At 39.3% G+C, this 20983-nt stretch overlaps 2 protein-coding genes across 3 annotated transcripts in view; both read left to right on the top strand.

The window, feature by feature from the left end:
- The first annotated feature begins 3434 nt into the window (after positions 1–3434).
- LOC132106219 (protein FAM180A) lies at positions 3435–14672 on the top strand. The gene is made up of 3 exons (XM_059511850.1): positions 3435–3650; positions 11652–11749; positions 14319–14672. Exons 1-3 carry the CDS (start codon positions 3518–3520, stop codon positions 14652–14654), a joined length of 567 nt encoding a protein of 188 aa, XP_059367833.1. The 5' UTR covers positions 3435–3517; the 3' UTR covers positions 14655–14672.
- A 2334-nt stretch (positions 14673–17006) lies between these two features.
- The window catches only part of LOC132105447 (regulator of nonsense transcripts 2-like), a 20082-nt gene continuing 16105 nt past the window's right edge, over positions 17007–20983 (top strand). The window contains exons 1-3 of one of the 2 annotated variants that reach the window (XM_059510556.1): positions 17007–17124; positions 18240–18614; positions 20047–20826. In XM_059510556.1, the coding sequence (XP_059366539.1) occupies positions 17120–17124; positions 18240–18614; positions 20047–20826 (1160 nt within the window). In that variant the 5' untranslated portion in view covers positions 17007–17119. The remainder of the gene's footprint in view (positions 17125–18239; positions 18615–20046; positions 20827–20983) is intronic. The other variant, XM_059510557.1, reaches the window with a different exon arrangement.

Here is a 20983-nt window from a genome sequence, read left to right as displayed (position 1 = left end):
AGGACATCTGGGTCGACTAAAATCGCTACTGAGACTCTTGGAGGTGGCTTGGTGGCCGACGGTCCGCAAAGACGTCTGGCAGTACGTCAAGGAATGCAATATCTGTCAAAAGTATAAACATGACAACACTAAACCCAGTGGCTTTTTACAGCATACCCAAGTGACAGAACCAGGGCATACATTGGGCATGGATTTGATGGGACCCTTCCCCAGCAGTAAGAAACAGCACTCTTACCTCCTAGTGATTGTAGATTACTACACCAAATGGGTAGAGATGTTCCCCCTTAGGGATAGCAAGACACAGAAGATTGTTAAAATTCTAAGGGAAGAAGTTTTTACTCGTTGGGGGGGTTCCCAAATACCTGATATCAGACAGGGGAGCACAATTCACCTCCCACATACTGGCTGAGCTATGCAAGACCTGGGGAAGTATCCAAAAGCTCACCACCAGTTATCACCCTCAGACAAACCTGACAGAGAGGATAAACCGGACATTAAAAACTATGATTGCATCATATGTGGGACAATACCATCAAGCCTGGGATCAGTGGTTACCTGTGTTAAGATTTGCTATTAATACTGCACACCAAGAAACCACCGGTAGAACACCTGCAGAGTTGATGCTTGGCAGACAGCTTCTCGGACCGCTGGAGAGGTTAATCCTCAAACCCCCCACACCAGACCTAACCTCGTACAGTCTACTGGAACGACAAAACATCATTGCAGAGGAAGTAAAGCAAAGAGTGGGTGTGCAGCAAGCCAGACAAGCTAGATATTATAATTCCCGTCGGAAAGATGCGCAGTTTCAGCCGGGTGATCTAGTCTGGATAAAAACTCATCCTCTCTCTTCAGCATCTAATAAATTCTCTGCTAAGCTAGCGCCCAAGTGGGAGGGACCAGCTGAAATAATGAAAAAAATGGGGCCAATAAATTACACAGTTCGTTGGGGTGACCCACTTAAAACAGACATTGTAAATGTGGTTAACCTGAAGCGCTGGTTCGGACGATCTCCTCCGATGCCGATGGCTGGGGGGATGGGGGGGGGGTCTATGTAGCGTGGCCACATAAGGGGAAGTATATTTATAGTAGATCAACCTATAAGAGTGAATGGTTGATCATTTTGTTTTATATGCTTTCTCTTGTGTCTGTATTTTCTCCCTTACCTGTATGTGTTGTTGGGCTTGATCGCCCAATCTCGCGAGATGCGTTCCGAGCGAGATTGGTTGTCACGTGGTTTCACGTCACCCAAACAGGAACTGAGGGGGTGTTTTTAAATATATAGGACCGGCATACCGGCAATCGGGAGCGCGCTCATTCATTCACGATACGGAAACGATCGTAGTGGATTACCTGTCTTTTTTTGCCTGGCTGTTTTTGGAGCTTGTACTGCCGATCCTTTGTGGAGTATATCCTTTCATTGGAGTGGTGGATTACTCATCCGGGGGACTTTAAACTGCTGGAGACACGCAGATTCTGCTCACGGATTCACCATCCTTGCCGGTGAGGCTGATCTGACTTCGTAAATAGTACACGCTGGACTGAGAGACTTCCACACACCAACACACACACACACTCAAGTTTGTGTGTAATTGGGTTACTGGGTTTATTCGGTTGTCTTATAAATACACTTTGGTTTGTTTTGCTATTCTATTTGTCTTATTTTTTGTTTGTAACTCCTCCATTCATTTTGATTTATTCATCCAGGAGCATCCCGTGTAAGATCTGAGCCATCTGTGTGCCGCAGGACATTCCCAGCATCTGCTGGCGCTCAGAACAAACACAGCAGAGACCCTGAGCACGTGTGATGTGTTTTAATCAGCTGCTGATGTGGGCCAGCGCTCGGTTAAAACCACACCAGCTGTTCTCATTCTGCTGCTGTTTCTCTCGTCTGAATCGACTCACAAACAGCTACAGAACTGATCTTATCTTCAGTAGTTTATTGGCATCTGTTTCCATGATGAGTAGTTCACCCAAAAATGAAAAATGTGCTCGTCCTCAGATCATCCAAGATGTAGATGAGTTTGTTTCTTTGTCAGATTTGTAGAAATGTAGCATTGCATCAGTGTCTCAGCGATGGATGCTCTGCAGTGAATGGGTGCCATGAGAATAAGAGTCCAAACAGCTGATAAAAACATCACATCACAGCACTCCAGTCCATCAGTTAACATCTGGAGAAGACAAAAGCTGAAACAAATCCAGCATTAAATCCGTAATTTGTTTTTTAGATAAAAACATTTAATCATGGATTTGTTTATTTACAAACACAGCTTTTGTCTTCTCCAGATGTTAACTTTGGACTCTTATTCTCATGGCACCCATTCACTGCAGAGCATCCATCGCTGAGACACTGATGCAATGACACATTTCTCCAAATCTGACGAAAAAACAAACTCATCTTCATCTGGGATGATTTGAGGGGAAACACATTTTCAGCACATTTCAGAACAAATCTGGCAATCTTCATCTACAGCATCGTGTCTTGCTATTGTTTTGATTGGATTTGTGCATCTTTATTTAAAAGAAATTAAACATTTTCTAAGTGTCCCCATAATGTTTGTGTAATGTGTGAATGTGGTTCAGTTTGAGGTCAGTTCACTGGACCTTTGTTTTGTCTGAACTTCACATTCTCCTCCAGTCTGTCGCCAATGAAAACAGCCGTTTGCTGGAACAGCAGTGTGTGAATTCCTGAGCTGAACCCTGAGACTGTTTTCATGCAGCACTGGACTCTGATGTTAAACAGCCTGAGAAACAACATCTCATCTGATGATTCATACGAAGCAGAGTATGTGTGGATTCATCCTGGAGACAAAACTATGTGACAAATATAACAAAACATTTCATTTGAGGTGCGCTCAAATGTCAAAATAAAGTTTATATATATTTATATAGAGAAAATTTATTAAAACATATAAAAACTATTTTTATACATTTATCTATTTTGTTAAAGATATGTTTTAATGTTTAATTAAAACTATCCATATGTTTATTTTTTATTAATTGTATTTCTTATGATATTAGATCAAATCTTATTTATTAATTTTATTTTATTTTAGCACTTATTTTAGTACTTTAAGCCAAACTAAACTAAAATGAGAAATGCAGTCTTGGAAATCAGCAGAAATAATATAAGTTTTCTAACATATCATAATAATTATATTTTTTTAATATAATAAAATGTATTTTATTTATATATTATTGTTTCATAACAGTTAATGCACTATATTTATGTATATTATATGGCTGATCTGCATGTCACAGAAATCAGCTGCTAATGAATTTGGTGCCTTTGAGGAAAAACAGGCAGATTGGGTTTGAGTTGTGATTATTTCCAGATTAAACACACACACACACACACACACACACATTCCAGTCCCTTCAAAGAGGGAGGAGAAGTATGTAGTATGTTGAAGGAATAGGGACAATTGGAGGAGAAAGATGGGGCCAGCTCTCTCTCTCTCTCTCTCTTTCTCTCTTTCTGTGTCTCTCTGTCTGTGAGCTTCTGTTTATTTATCGCTGAATGCGACAGTCTCTTGGCCTGACTGAGAAGCAGCGAGAGAAGAGAAGAAACAACATGACGGCCCTCTGGATACTGTCTGTATCCGCGCTGATGTGTCAGATGTCCATCACTGCGTCTCTGCACTGGAGGAAAGGTACGACGGGAGACACTGCTTACATCAGATCATTACTTACAGAGCATGAGCACTTCAAATCAACACACTTCTGCTTAAATTTTAGAAATGAGTTATGTGGACACATTTAAACTGTGCCAACAAACTCAGAATAGTTATCAATACTTTTTAATATCGAAATTGTGAGATATACACTTGCAATTGAAAGGAAATAGTCAGAATTATTAGATAAAAAAGTTGCAATTACCTTTTTATGTGTTTATGCATGGCAGAAGAAATCGTGATTTTTAAAGATTATTTTAAATGAACGGTTCTTGTAAGAAACAAATCAAAATTTTGCGACTAAATTTAAGAATTAAGAACAATATAGTCAAAATTGGAAGGTTTAAAAAGATTTGCCAGAAATGAAGTCCATATTGTGAGATATAAACTCTAGAAAAAAAGTCACAAGTATATATATATTTTTATTCTGTAATTTTATAATATGTTGTTCCAAACCAGAGTTATCATTAACTAGCATAAATAAATAGCATAAATAAATAAAAAATCTTAAAAAAAACAAAAACAAATTTGGCCTAAAGGCATATATGATGTGATTTCAAGTTTTCCTTTCTCTTTGGAGTGTTACAAGCTATTGGTGCATAAAGAAGATCTGTAAAGTTACAAAGACTAAAGTCTCAAATCCAAAGGATTATCATTATCAAAGTTAAGACTCTGCCACAAATACCCAAACTGCCTCGTTTAAACACACCCCCACGTCTCTACGTCATTATGTGGGAAGATTTGCAAATCAGCGCCCAAATGTTCACGCAAAGAAAGAAGGCGTACCTTTTATTCTCTCTGTTGTCGCTGGTGCAATTTCGTGGAGATGCTGTGTGTTTCATTGTGAAAGTTAAACTGTTTTGTTTGGCCTTCCAAAAGAGCACAATATACGCTTTATGCCCAGAGCTGATCCGTGCTAGTCGCTGAGGAAATACATCAACTTCATGCTGTGGATCGCCGGATTGGCTTTCACGGACGAAGAAGATCCAGCCCGGGGTTGTCACATGTGTTTGCAGCAACCCCCGGCCGCTACTTGGTGTAGCCTTTGGCTGTTCCTCGCTCAAACCCCCACTGTTCTTCACTCTAGCCACCGGCTGTTCCTCGCTCTAGCCGCCGGCTGTTCCTCTCTCAAACCCTCGGCTGTTTCTCACTCTAGTCGTTGCCTGTTCCTCGCTCTAGCCGTCGGCTGTTCTTCACTCTAGCCACTGGCTGTTCCTTGCTCTAGCCACCGGCTGTTTCTCACTCTAGCCACCGGCTGTTTCTCACTCTAGCCACCGGCTGTTTCTCACTCTAGCCACCGGCTGTTTCTCTCTCAAACCTCCGGCTGTTACTCACTCTAGCCACCGGCTGTTCCTCGCTCTAGCCACTGGCTGTTCCTTGCTCTAGCCACCAGCTGTTCCTCGCTCTAGCCACCGACTGTTCCTCGCTCTAGCCACCGGCTGTTCCTCACTCTAGCCACCGGCTGTTCCTCACTCTAGCCACCGGCTGTTCCTCACTCTAGCCACTGGCTGTTGCTCTCTCAAACCCCTGGCTGTTCCTCGCTCTAGCCACCAGCTTTTCCTCACTCTAGCCACCGACCGTTCCTCACTCTAGCCACCGGCTGTTCCTTACTCTAGCCACCAGCTGTTGCTCTCTCAAACCCCTGGCTGTTCCTCACTCTAGCCACCAGCTGTTCCTCACTCTAGCCACCGACCGTTCCTCACTCTAGCCACCAGCTGTTCCTCACTCTAGCCACCGGCTGTTTCTCTCTCAAACCCCTGGCTGTTCCTCGCTCTAGCCACCAGCTTTTCCTCACTCTAGCCACCGACTGTTCCTCACTCTAGCCACCAGCTGTTGCTCTCTCAAACCCCCGGCGGTTCATCACTCTAGCCACTGGCTGTTGCTCTCTCAAACCCCTGGCTGTTCCTCGCTCTAGCCACCAGCTTTTCCTCACTCTATCCACCGACTGTTCCTCACTCTAGCCACCAGCTGTTGCTCTCTCAAACCCCCGGCTGTTCCTCACTCTAGCCACCGGCTGTTTCTCTCTCAAACCCCTGGCTGTTCCTCGCTCTAGCCACCAGCTTTTCCTCACTCTAGCCACCGACCGTTCCTCACTCTAGCCACCAGCTGTTCCTCACTCTAGCCACCGGCTGTTTCTCTCTCAAACCCCTGGCTGTTCCTCGCTCTAGCCACCAGCTTTTCCTCACTCTAGCCACCGACTGTTCCTCACTCTAGCCACCAGCTGTTGCTCTCTCAAACCCCCGGCGGTTCATCACTCTAGCCACTGGCTGTTGCTCTCTCAAACCCCTGGCTGTTCCTCGCTCTAGCCACCAGCTTTTCCTCTCTCAAACCCCCGGCTGTTCCTCACTCTAGCCACCGGCTGTTTCTCTCTCAAACCCCTGGCTGTTCCTCGCTCTAGCCACCAGCTTTTCCTCACTCTAGCCACCGACTGTTCCTCACTCTAGCCACCAGCTGTTGCTCTCTCAAACCCCCGGCTGTTCCTCACCCTAGCCACTGGCTGTTGCTCTCTTAGACTCCTGGCTGTTCCTCACTTTATGCCTGTTTCACACATAATCTGTCTCCAGTGCGTATGCAGTCCATGTGCGTTACGTATGTGGTGCTGAAGCAGCACGGACTCGATGTGCTTTTACACAGGAAGCGTTTGCAGTCCGCTACTGATCCGCGGCTGTTTAAGCCACAAAACACAACATTTGTCCATTATTTTGATATCAAATCATGTAAAAAAAAAATACTAAAAACAAAAAAATCTAAAAGCTTTTTCAGCATTGTGATACTCTTTCATCACAGTACAGTAACAATCTTTCATAGACATATTTAAATTCAAATATAAACAACGTATTACTCATGCATTTGTTTGCTAGGTTTTTATAATAAGTTGCTGAAACAAGCTGCAACACATTTAAACACAACATTAGCCTACTTTTCTTGTTAGGATATCACAAACATTTAAAATTAAAACTCACAACTGACAGAAACAGTCGACACTTGTGCCTTTTGCATTGAAATCTTTATTACACGCAATCCAACGGGTCTTAAATAACTTTGTTTTTCAGCCTCAATAAAAGTGCATATATAATGTTGCCTTGTTTCTCTAAAATTGCTCTTTTTCTTGTTTTAAATCTAGCCAAAACCCATGTGTTGCGTGCGAAACACAGTAGGCTTTAATTAGTATCCAATTATTGTGAAATTACTGCATTTCCATGTCAATCCATGTTAATTTTTACCGCGAACAATGCGCTGTCACTTTAATTCAGCGCATGTAGCACAGCAAAAATAGACTCGGTACGTAAACGATCGCTGCAATGCTCCTGGAACTCACTGACGGACCACAACCGCGTGCAGTATGAATGCTGGAATCCGTTAACATGGGTGCGTAAAAAAATACGCAACGCATACGCGCTGCAGATGGATTATGTGTGAAACAGGCGTTAGTCACCGGCTGTTCCTCGCTCAAGACGCCGGCTGTTCCTCGCTCAAACCCCCAGCTGTTCCTCGCTCTAGCCACCAGCTGTTCCTCGCTTTAGCCACCGGCTGTTTCTCGCTCTAGCTGCCGACTGTTCCTCACTCAAACCCCTGGCTGTTCCTCGCTCTAGCCACCAGCTGTTCCTCGCTCAAGCCGCCGGCTGTTCCTCGCTCAAACCCCCAGCTTTTCCTTGCTCTAGCCACGGACTGTTCCTCGCTCAAACCCCCAGCTTTTCCTCGCTCTAGCCACGGACTGTTCCTCGCTCAAACCCCCAGCTTTTCCTCGCTCTAGCCATGGACTGTTCCTCGCTCTAGCCGCCGGCTGTTCCTCGCTCTAGCCACCAGCTGTTCCTCGCTCTAGCCACCGGCTGTTCCTCGCTCTAGCCACCAGCTGTTCCTCCCTCAAGCCGCCGGCTGTTCCTAGCTCAAACCCCCAGCTGTTCCTCACTCTAGCCGCCGACTGTTCCACACTTTAGCCACCGGCTGTTCCTCGCTCAAGCCCCCGGCTGTTCCTCATTTTTTTGTCCTGTCATGCCGGTGTTCTGACCGTGACATGTCATAACAGGATATGTTGAGGGGTGTAACATTTCCATCAGAAGCTTGAAACATTTGGCCAATCACAACGCACTGGATAGCTGGCCAATCACAGCACATCTCGCTTTTCAGAACGACAAGCCTTATAAAAATCAACATGTTTCAGAAGGCAGGGCAAAGAGGAGAAACAATAATGTATATTATGTGGAAAATAACGTTTTTTTTAACCTTAAACCAAATACACAAAATTATGTTGTTTTTAGCAACATCATATGACCCCTTTAACTTAAACTAATAGTACTACGTTTTGCTCTAGAGCCAGACTGAAAAGGATCCAGAATATCATTATAATTTAGGTAGAAGAAAATCTGTTTTAATACCACCTTTTCCAAAGCTTTGTGCAGAAGTGGCAGTTTTGAAATATGCCTATAATTATTTAATTCAGAAAGATAAATAGCTTGAATGTTTGAAAACACAGTGCTGTAATACCTAAAAACATTTAAAGAAAACTAATAAAAATGACAAATACACAAACAAAATAACTAGAATGAAATAGAAAGTCTAATTCAAAGTCACCTCAATGACAGTAAAATGTCAGTGTTTTGACCTGCAGCCAGCGTTTGAGTCTGTGACCTCCAAAGGAACAAACACAGCAGATGTGATGAATGAGTTGATGTCTGTTGTTTATGGGATGTGAAGTGCTAATCATGTGAGATTGGTGACCTTGCACTTTTACAGTGAGATCTGTGGATGCGAGCGCTTGGTGGGATGACAGGGGCCGATAACGACGGGATGCTGGCGGTGCCGGTGGCTTTGAGTCTCCGTATATCTGCTCTTACATTTCATAAGAAAAACTCTGCCATCCAAGGGCACGAGCTAGGCCTCTGGCATCTGTGTTTGGACTCACAGTCAAGTGTTTTTGGGAGGTTTTGCTGGGATTTTATGAGCTGTAACTAGCAGCTAACAGAGATGTTCAGTTACTTTAGCGTTTGTAGGACATTCACCTCCGAATGGAATTTTGGCAAAGCGTGCACCAAACAGTTTCCACCTCATGAGTCCTTTAATCAAAACAAAGTGCTAATGATACGCACTGTGAGTGTGTGAAATCACTGGAATAAACCCTTAAATAAAAGATCTCCATTGGCTCTTTGCAGCACTTTAGTTTCAATTTATGCCTCTCAACTTTTTTTTTTTTCGGGTTGTTGCGTCAAAATATGTTTTTTTTATATATTTATTTATTTTTATATTAAAGACCTTAAAGTTACAGTCTTATGCAATAAAAAATTTTTTTTCAATCTATGTTATTCCAACCCTGCAGAACCTTCGAGTAAATGAGACTTAAGAGGAGCGTTCTTTCAATAATGTTAATAGAACGTTCATTATCTGGTCTTTAATAAAGCTCTTATGATACATTTTTTTTTTCCTGAAACACTTTAGTTGGATGTTAGTCTAATGTTTTTTAAACGTTTAAGAATCTTAAGAACATTCAAATGTAACTTTCCTTCATGTTTGCGAATGATAAAATGGAATGTTTGCACAACCAAGAAAAAACGTTATTTAAAACTAGACGTTTTGAATGATCAGAGAACATTCAGAATACGTGGAGAAGGCTGGCGGCGGGAGGCTTCGGCTCAACTGTGTTTATGTGGTTTTTAAGGTCAGTTTAGAGCAGGAGGATCAAGTTTATGAAGGTGAGAGTCTGAGGACCCACCGACACACATCTGCAGCTGATCAGTGCAAACAGATGTGGAATGTGCGTGATGCTGGCGACATCCCGATCCCGAATGGATCAAACACATGATCAGCTCAGATTGTTTTTGGTTCAAGCCTGTTATTCCTGCAAGTGTCCATATTTTAAAGTCTTCACTCATTAACTAGTTAATGTCACTTGCTAGTTGTTTGGAAGACCCATCCGTATTATTCACAGTCAGAGATACATGTCTATCGGCTGCAGGCCTGTAATGCAGATGTTAAACACAGCAGTCATGATGAAACGAGTCCAATATCTCGCTGTCCGTCAGCCGCTAACACGCACAGAAGAGAAACAGATGCACAGCTGCCAAACACATGCGCTGAAACATTTTAATCAGGAAATAAACACGGTGAAAACAGCTGCAATTGTAACAGTAAATACTTTTTAAATCAACAAATACCTGTTCATTGTTTACAAAGGAACAATGTATGGTGAAAAATGAACATAGGCCTAGTTGTAGAGTAAAATAATGGCTGTGTCCTAAAGACTAGGCAGCTGACTTGTGACTTTTCTGTCAGGGATCTGCAAGAAATGGGACCCAAATGCAGAATGAGCAGACAAGGGTATTTTATTATCAAAACGTAGACTGGAACAGCTGTGGGAATTTGCAGTGAAACGGTTCAAACAGATGGGCAGGGCAGACAATACGAGCAGGAGGGATGACCACAGAGACAGTCCAAGATGACCACGGGCTCGAGCACAGAGGAGGCAGCTCCAGAGGAAGGGCCAGGCAGACACAGGAAACCCGTAGCTTCAAGTGAAACTCAAATGTGACCAGTCTAGTCGCCAGGCAGAGACTCATGAGACTTGACACGTGAGAGAGGTTAGCTGCTTCCAGGCAGTGGGGTTCAGTGGCCAGGAAATCTGAGTGGGGGCAAGACAGGACAATACACAAAAACAAGACTAGACTCAAAACGACACACAGACAATAGAAAACAAAGTGTGAACAAAAGGCAAAATAAACAAAACTATCCAAAGAAATAAATCCGAGTTTAAAAACAAAAAGCCAGGATCCAAAAAGGAACTGCACTCTCAAACTGAGTAAATGAAACCCTAAATCAAAAAAAAAAAAAAAAAAAACTAGATTAGGATGTGCACAATCAAAAAACAAGAACTAGATAAAACTAAAAGGAACCGAGGATATAGAATAACTAGACAAGAGATCAAAAACAACTTGAACAAGATCAAAAGGATAAATTAAGGCCCAAGAAACAGGTAAAAACCAAAAATGAACCAGGCAGAGACACAAGGAAAGAGAACCCAATATATAGAACAGTACACATGAGGATCAGGTGAAAACAATCAAGCAGACAAGGGCTAAACAAGGGGGCGTGACCAGGGGTAACAAGGAGGTGGGACAAGGGGAGCATGTGGCAGACACGAACAAAGACAGAACCATTTTTGAACCACGTTTTTGAAATGTTACTAGGCTACTTGGTTTAGAATGTTCAGAGAACATTTAAAAGTAACGTTTACATAATGTTTGCAAACTTCTAAAATGTGCACATAAACACTTTAAAAATAGGACATTTTGAACGTTCAGAGACCTTTTGTAACATTAGCAAAATGTTCTTAAAACAGAGTTTTGTTAACTGGGAAAGAATGAGTCATAATTTAACTACATTTCTTCTTAGTTCTTAGTGTACATCAGGGTTTTATGTTATATTTTATGCTGTTAATATTCTATTATTTGAGTGTTGCTTCTTACCAGGATGCTGTTTTGTGTATATGACATCATATAGCTTCTTTATTTGCTTGTGTTGAAGTTTTATCCATCATGTCTCTTTCACTTTATCTCCTTATTTTTAATGAGTTTGTCAGTATATTATAAAGGTAAAAATGTATAATATTTATAATAAAATTTATTAAAAAAAACAATTTATTAATTTGGTATAGATGATAATGATGAAATGTGGTCAGTTGGTAAAACTAGAAGTGTTGCTACCATATTTTTTATTTTTTTGGTTTTGTTTTTAGTTTTTGGCGACCAAATCTGCTGCTTTTACTTTAAATAATTTTTTTATTTTTTATTAAACTGACCCACTCCAGCATTAACACCCCTCTCACATGTGTCTGAACATTAACAGCATCTTTCGTCTGACAGTCTGCTGCTTGTGGAAGTTACTTTGAGCCGACTGCACTGCAGTAGACAATCTAAACCAGCAGCACTGTGAGAATTTCAGTGTGTGATGAGTCACAACACATTACCCATGATCCTCTCTGTCTCTCAGCTCTGTTCCCATCAGCCTTCAGAGTGAAGCGAGGGACGCCAGCGCTGCTCAACCCCACGTTTCAGAAATCAGCGGAGGACGCCAGCCTTCTGTTTGAGGTACGGCTCACGCTGGTGTGCAATATGCCGTGATATATAGCCATAACAAACTCAGTGTATATGTCAACGCTTCCTACAAGACAGAAGTGACATCAATGGAGATTCTAAGGCAACATCGAACAACATTTGTAAGCCATTTACTTGAGTAATGTGATGAGATTTCAGAGTCAACCTGACTATTCAAAAAGGATTTGATGTTTCAGGGAGACTTTTTACATTGAGATCAGGGTTATTATAGTCAACTAAAACCATAAAAAAATGTTACTTTAAATAAAATAAATGTTAACTGTAATACAATAAAATATTTTTACAAATTTAGATTTCACCTGGTTTGAAAGTAAAATAAAAAAAATTTAATAAATAAAAAACATACACGTTACTTGAAATAAATTATTAAAAAGTTATTTTATTTCAGCTAGTTTCCAAGGCAAAAGTTTTTTTTTTCATTTGATGTAGAAAAAAATAAAAATAGAAATTTACAAAGTCAAACAATGAAATTACTAAAAGCTTAATTAAACTGAACATCAATGCAGAAAATATAAAAATAAAATTAATATTTGCAGAAATTGTAATAGCATCTAAATGGTACTAAAATATCACTATTTTTTTTTTCATTTTAATTTAGTGTAACCTGATGTACTTAACTAAAACTAAAATAAAAATAAATGAAAACAATACAGACATATTTTTTATATATATAACAAAAATACAAAAATGACACAAACACAATAAAGTTACTAAATGGAAATTGTAAAAATGATACATTATTATATATATATATTATTATTATTTTTAAAATATTAATAAAACCTTAAAAATATCTAAATTATACTACAAAAACACTGCCAGAAATATCAACAATGTCTCACACTATATTAAAACTATCATGGCCAAGATAGCAATATTTGTAATCAAAGCTTTTCATTTGAGCTCAGAGAAGACTTGACTGACTTCTCACTAGGACTTTGAGCAGAAACTGAAGTTTGCTGAGCACTGAAACTTGTTTATCAGCAGTGTTTAATGTGCTTTTCAGCATCTCTGGTTGAATGAAGGAGCTGATCAATAGCTCTCCATACTCTTGTGTTTACTCGTTATTGAGTTGTGCTGAGTTCTGCAATCTCCTGCGCTGTCAGATCCATCAGCCGCTCCATACTGAGAGATGCACGGGATCTCCAGTTAGACTCAATACAAAAAGAAAAACATATTAATATTCCAGCAGTGTGGCACTGCGGGACATCATACACAAACTAAAGCCTGTCGATCGACCTCGTCGCACGCTAAACACAGACTGAACTCTCATCACAGATCAGATACGAGGCTCAGCTCTCAGTCTGCTGAACGCCACTGAACCAGTCAAGAAACATGCTAAATATTCAGTAATATCATCAGTTTAACTGCACTGACACTATTAGATGAGAACCAAACTAAACTGAGCAAACAGGGAATGTTCTCAGAACTTCTTTGGCTAATGTCCTGGAAGTTATGACCAAAACGTTATGTTCTTGCTGTGACATTCTTCCATGTGTTCAAATCAAAAAAATATGTGGTTTTTAATAACGTTCTCAAAACAAAAACATTATTCATACATCATTCATGGAATGTTTTTTCTGAAATGTTAGTTGGATGTTTGTCTGACGTTTTTTTTTTTTTAAGTTACTACTTGATTCAGAACGTTCTGCAAGCATTCAATAGTAACATTCTCATGATGTTCAGAGAACATTCAGCAACATTCATGTAAACTTTCTTTTTGTTAGCTGGATTACAATTGCATTCTGTAGAGCTGCTTTCTAACCAAATCAAATTCATATGATAATAAACCATGTTATTAAACTGAACTTAACTGAATAATCTTGCTATTTTCTTTGAGCTTCTTTACAGCTGTTATTGAATTGCAGTGTTTTTATGCTACTGTTGTTTTCACAGGCAACAAAATTCATTCTAAGAACGTTTTGCTGATGTTCCCATTTAGCTATAAAACATAATAAAACATAAAACTTAAAACATAACTTTTTTTTTGGTTTTGTGAATGTTAAGGAAACATTCCATTTTATCATGTTGTCAAACATAATGGGAATGCTACTTTTGAACGTTTTCTTGAATGTTCTGAAACAATTAGAAACTTTAAAAAAAAAAAAACATTCCATGAACAGTGTATAAATATAATTTTTGTAGTATAGTTTTGAGAACAATTACTGTGTTTTTTCTTAGTGTTCTCTGAAAGTTTCAAAAGTTGTTTTTGGTTATTAGAATGTTAAGAGAACATTCCTTTTTAGAATGTTGCAAACATTATGGGAATGTTACTTTTGAACGTTCCAAAACAAGTAGAAACGTAAAAAAAAAAAAAACGTTATATGAACATCCAACCAAAACATTTAAGAAAAAAAAGGATAAATATTGTTTTTGTGCCCATGTTTTGAGAATGGTATTAAAGACCAGATAACTTTAAATGGATGTCCTGTTTATGTTACTGTAATAATTTTTTGTTGATAAATTTGATCCATAATAATCTGTATGGTATATAAAGAAATGAGGTGAATCTCTGGTTATCTGCGGTGGTTTTGTTGCACAGGTGTTGTGGTCAGGAGGGTACATGGACGTGGTGAACGGGACGCTCCACATCTCCGATCAGGAGCTGGCGTCCATGAGGAAGCTGGAGGTTCTGGAGGTCCTGTGTGAGGACGTGCTTCCCAGAAGCCTCTCTGAGATCCAGCGGCTCAGTGCTCAGCTGGAGCTGCGGCGCGGCCCGCTCCGGATGGATGACTTTGAGCGCACCGTCCTCACCATGGTGTACACCGCCCAACAGCTCCCACACACCAGCCCCGGCCACCAGAGGGAGCTGTGGGCCAACACACTCCAACGACTCTATAAAGCCATCAGAGGAGATCTGCGGCCTGCAGAGGACTGACTGACCTGTGCTCCTCAACCGGGGGCTTGGCTTGCAGGACAGTCCCAGCTAACAGCGAACGTACAGTCGCTTGAACAGTAGCCTGCATTCATTCAAACTTTTCTGGACTTATCAAAACATTAGCACATTCAATGTGTTAAACAGATTACATTTTAGTTTGATGTCCGTCTAACTTTTTGTTTCCGTAATGTTTGCAAAATGGTCAAATGCAACATTCCCTTAATCTTTTCTGTAGCATTCATTTAACCAAGAAAAGTTGTTTTTTAAACATAAAAAAAAAGGATTTTAAGAATGTTGAGAGAACATTGACATAATGTTTTTATAACTAATCTGGAATGTTAACAAAATGTTACTTGAACATAATTCTGTTGGCCGGGGCTCTGATCGCAGATATTAGAGGAAAAACAATGCCAGATGCAAATAATAAATGCTGCTGAGCATATAATCATTTAAGTCGAATTAGGAGATTGCAATGCAATTTATATTTATGTTACATATTGTTTGTAAAAATAGAAATAAATCATTTGATTTTCACATTTTAACTTGAAAAAACAGTCTGTAAAATAAACAGATTAATCATTTAGATAGCAACTTTTAATTCTGTAATTCTGTTATAGTATGCTTCACAAATATGTTGTTAATTTAAAAAAAACTATAAAAATTCAATACTCATTCTCAAAAAATGTATTTTTGAATTTGAATTTATTTCACATAATACTTCCCAAAATAAGCAGAAAATAATGTGAAACTAAATAAATATAAATATCATATTTGATCTTGATTTAAAAATAAATGAGTATAATCAGCAGATCTATAATTAATGAATTATGTGAACCTATTATAGTATTTTTCCACAAATAAGTTGTTAAAAACAAAATACAAAATTCTTAAAATAAAAAACAAAACACCCCTTTCTCAAAAAAGATGAACAATACTCCAAAAAAAAAAAGAATAATACAGTCCAAACTTGCAACAACACTTACAAATAATGATTTTTATAGGTGAAGAAGGTTCTTTAGATAATTAAAATGTTCTTTATACTAAAAAGAAATGGTTCTTTTCATAAGAACCTTTGAATGTTCTGAAGAAAAAAAACATATCATGAAAAGTGTATAAATATAATTTTTGAGAACATTTACTTGTGAAAAATGTTTTTTTTTATTAATGTTCTCTGATTGTTCCAAAAGTTGTTATTAGAATGTTAAGAGAACATTCCTTTTTTGAATGTTGCAAACATTATGGGAATTATTTGGAACTTTTGAACGATCCAAAACAAGTAGAACCATTTTAAAAAAAACTAAGAAGAAATGGTTCTTTTCATAAGAACTGATGACTCAAAGATGTTTTTCATCCTGGTTCCAGAAGCAGAACTGGTTTGAGACGCACTGACCAGACTAGACCTCTCTAATCACAGTGTGGTCAGATGAATGTGAGGTGCATCTTAAGATCTGTGTTTGCATGAGTTCACCTTCACTTTGCATTAACGTGTTGTTGGTGCAGCTGACGGCACATTATGCTGCAGAGTGACTTCTGGTGTCATTTCTCCTGAGATAATGCACCTCCTGATAGAATCATTATCACGTCCTTGACCGTGTTTCCTGGTCTTTCACCAGAAATATTCCCAGGGGCACATCAAAACCTGCTTCACAGCATCTTCACTGCATTAAACGAGCCCTTCATGAGACAATAAAGGACTGGGGTTTTCATTTCACCTGTGTTTTATTGAACACGCAATATTTCAGCATCTGCCACCTGAGCAAAAGCGTTAAGACACACTTAGATGATGATGATGATGATTATGATGATGATGAACAAAACCCAGTGGATCAAACTCCTGTGCGTTCGTCACGTGTCAATAGCGCCACCTGCAGGCCACCAATATAATAGTTCCGCGGCGTTTTATATATATATATAAATTATTATATAATTATATATATATATATATATATATATAAATTATTATTATTATTATTATTTTAAAGGCTAGATTTGACAATTTCTTATGTAAAATTGCTTTTATAAGAAGTTGTTTGAATAATGAATATGTACAACTGTATGTTTTTTTCCTTTTAAATGTTATTTGTAACTATAGGGTAAATTCTGCGAAATAAAGGTGTATTTTTTAGGTGCTTCGTGATTATATAGATAGCTAGCTAGATTAAACTAAGTAAACAAATCTCAACGCTTACATTGCCTAATATTATAAATTCAATATAAGTACATCGTTCGGTTCTAAACTAAACATTGGAGGTGTGTTATGTATTAATTTCAGTGGTATATTTATGTGTTATATCATGTATTTATCTAGGTTTGCATTTTTTTTATCCTCACGTATTTTTGAGGTGAATGCTATTTTTTGATCAGGCACGTTTAGGGACGCCGAATTCAGGGGTGAGGGTCCTAATATTGAAAACTATCAAGCGCCGTCATTTACAGGCTAAACTTATGAATTTTAACGCAAGCACATGAGGTAAGACGGAAATTTCATTCAAAACACAACCGTGTTCATATGACTGACAGAAAATCTCTTTGTTGCTACTATTTCCGTCTGTTTGCGTCATAAACGTGTTGATATTTGACCTAAGAGCGGCATCAAACAGCTAATGCTAATGCTAATTCACAAACACGCAGCTGAAACATCAAATCGCTTCATTAAAATTATCGCATTTCTGTTATATATGAAGTGTATAATTTAACATTTTAATTATATTGAGATGTCCGTGGCAGACAGTATTTGTCTGGCTTTTGTTAATGCAGCTGTTGCTGATTGTTTTTATTTGGTCGATGTGTTTGTTCCGTGGTTTTTGTTTGTTTACTTGCTTGTTACTGAGACTGTGAGTCTTTATTAGGCCATAAAACGCCATACAAAGTAGGATACGTGTGTGAGAGTGTTTGTGTGTGGTTTATCTTGTTTGAGTCTGAGAACGGAAGCGGAATGTGGCTGAATTTGAGCCTAAAGACATCAGAGTCATGTTAATGAAGCACACCGGAAGCTGATCACCTGAGCGTGATTGACAGGTCACCTGATTTGACATAAATCAAATAACCAAGCCATGGCCAAAATGTGAGGTATACAACCAGAGCAGACTGAGATGATATATCCCATAATGCAGTAGTACAGTTAAAGTACAGATTATTTAGATAAAAAATGTGATTAAAAGTCTTGTTAAAAAAGAAGTATTCAGTATATGGTACATTGTTCGATGCTAAATATGATCAAAATGACAAAAAGAAACCGTATGCTCTTACACATGTTTAAAAAAAGAGTGCCGTGTACAGTAGCAAAGTTTTTAAAAATGCTAAATATTTATCAGTTTTCAGTGCCAAATTGTTTGCAAAAACATAAAAAGTATCCCATGTGCAAAAAACACTATATTGTATTTAATGCAGATAATTAGTCAAATGTGCGCCATATGCAAAATGTCATAAAATATTTTTGCATGCAATATTTTTTGTGATTAAAAATGAAGACACAAAAAAAGTATACAGTGACATTCAAAACACAGCCCTTGACTTTCTATGTTTGTATTTATTAACAGATATGGTTTGATGTGTTTTATTGTTCTGTTCTGTTTTATTTTGCAGTAACACTAGCAGTATGCCTGCTGAACGTAAGAAGTCCGTCAACATGGAAGAGAGAGAGACAGGCTCCTTCAGCAACAAGGACAGAGACGCAGATCGACAGGCCGCCACGCCTCGCGAAAAGAGCAAAGACGAGACCAAGATGAGCGCCAAGAAGGATGGAGCCAAGACGGCCGAAGAGAAGAAGAGACGGGCCGAGGAGGACAAGAGAAAGAAGGAGGAGAAGGAGCGGAAGAAGAAAGAGGAGGAGAAGCAGAGGGCAGAGGAGGAGCAGAAGAAGAAAGAGGAGGAGGAGAAGAGACAGCAGGAGGAGCAGGAGAAGAAGCTTCTGGAGGAGGAAGCCAAACGACAGAAAGAGGAAGAGGCTGCTCAGATCAAGTGAGAGGGCTGGACCATGTAGCACTAATGTCTCTATATTTTTTTCATAACACTAAAGGAACCAATATAAAATATGATTAAATATAAAAACTGTTATTTTCTACACGAAGTAGTGATTGTTGGAACAAGAAACCTAGCTCTTTGAAAAAACATAATTTTCAATCTTCAGCATTCTGATTAAATCTCCACGTTTTATATGATGTTTTATATATATACAAATTTTAATATATTTTTGTTTTTATGTTTTTTGTTTTAAACCAGACAAGATTGTTACTTGAAAAATATTAATTTGAACTGAAATAAAAATGTCCAGGATTAAAATATAAAAAATAAAAACTAATTTCATAATTTTGCTTTGCAGGGTTATCATAGCTAACAAAAAATAAAGGCATAATTAACACTTGAAATAAAATAAAAAATTTTTTTTTTTTTTTTTTTTTACGTTTTTTTATATTTACACACAGGAGAGAGAAAAAAATATCTATAAACAAAAAATAAATAAAAACAGCAAAAAAACAATGATGGATACAGTAAGTAGAATAATTATGGTCATAATAATATTGCATTTAATTATATTGCATATAATAAAATAGCATTTTCATAAAATTTTTCTTGATATGCTAAAATAACAAAAACTACAAAATGAAAAAAAAAAATTAAAACTAAATGGACATATTGATAAAAATGACAAAAACAATTTTTTTTAAATTAAATTAAATTTATGCATTTAGCAGACGCTTTTATCCAAAGTGACTTACTTAAAGGGGTGGTTCGGGATTTTTGACATCGGACCTCATTTTTAAGTCAGCCTGGTTGTTATTCATTAGTGGAGACATTTTTTTTTTTTTAATTATCCAGTCCTTATACCGCATTACTAACCGGAGCAAAGTAAAATTCCGCAGCGGCTGAGAAACTAGTTCCTTTAGGATCATTGAGATGAAAGGTAAGTTTGATTTCTAACATTATTCTCTCAACGGACATTTGCATCGATAGTCTAGTGTTATAATTGATTTGCGTTTGGTGCACTGTGGAGCGGGTAAAACGGTTTTTAATGGCTGGCTAACATATACCCATTGACTCGCGCTAGCCTAGCATCGGCCAACTATCCAAATATAAGGACTGGATAATTTTTTTTTAAAAATGTCTCCTCTGATGAATAACAACCAGGCTGACCTAAAAATGAGGTCCGATGTCAAAATTCCCGAACCACCCCTTTAAGTTCAGGCTATCAATTTTTACCTATCATGTGTTCCCGGGGATTCGAACCCCCTCTACCACTTGAGCCACAGGAACACTGAAACAATTTTAAAACTTTAACAAACATCTAAATAAAAGCATACATAATTATTTTCAGTTGCTAATAAAACTCTAATAGCATCTGATTACTACTGAAATGCTTATTGCTCAGAGTGTGTTGTTGGTGTGTGATCAGGGAGAAGGAGGAGGCGGAGCAGCTGCAGCAGGAAGCGTGGGAGCGTCATCACAGCAGGAAGGAGCTGCGAGCGAAGAACCAGCGCGTTCAGGAGACGCGTCCCGAGGAGGCCTTCTTCAGCCGCCTGGACTCCAGCCTGAAGAAGAACACGGCCTTCGTCAAGAAGCTCCGCACGCTCACGGAGCAGCAGCGCGGCTCGCTGTCGCAGGACTTCGACTCGCTCAACCTCAGCAAGTACATCGGTGAAGCCGTGAGCTCCATGGTGGAGGCCAAGCTAAAGATCTCAGACGTGGGCTGCGCCGTGCACCTCTGCTCGCTCTTCCACCAGCGCTACGCTGACTTCGCACCGCTTCTCCTCGCCGCCTGGAAGAGACACTTCGAGGCTAGAAAGGAGGAGAAGGCGCCCAACGTGAGCAAGCTGCGGACCGACCTGCGCTTCATCGCCGAGCTCACCATCGTGGGGCTGTTCACGGATAAAGAAGGGCTGTCGCTCATCTACGAGCAGCTGAAGAACATCACCGCCACCGACCGAGACTCGCACACTCACGTCTCCGTCATCATCAGCTTCTGCAAGCACTGCGGAGACGATATCGCCGGGCTGGAGCCAAGGAAGGTCAAGAACGCGGTGGAGAAGTTCGGCTCCACCTTCCCTCCCAGTCAGATCATTAATGTGGAGAAACAGCAGCCGTTCCAGAACCTGCTGAGAGAATATTACACCTCGCTCACCAAACACCTGAAGAAAGACCACCGAGAGCTGCAGAACATCGAGAGACAGAACAGGTCAGTCTGTTCACATTTACAGGTTCACACAATGTTAATAACTGTGGAAGTGTGGCAGTTGTTTGCAATCTCACGATTCGATTTGATTATTGACGCCACAAAATTAAACCACCTTCTAGAGGCCGTCATTTCTGGAAGTTTTTGTTCTGCATCTTTT

The sequence above is a fragment of the Carassius carassius genome, chromosome 26 (genome assembly GCF_963082965.1).
Source record: "Carassius carassius chromosome 26, fCarCar2.1, whole genome shotgun sequence".
In the NCBI taxonomy this organism is placed as follows: domain Eukaryota; kingdom Metazoa; phylum Chordata; class Actinopteri; order Cypriniformes; family Cyprinidae; genus Carassius; species Carassius carassius.
This window is presented reverse-complemented; position numbering and strand designations above follow the sequence as displayed.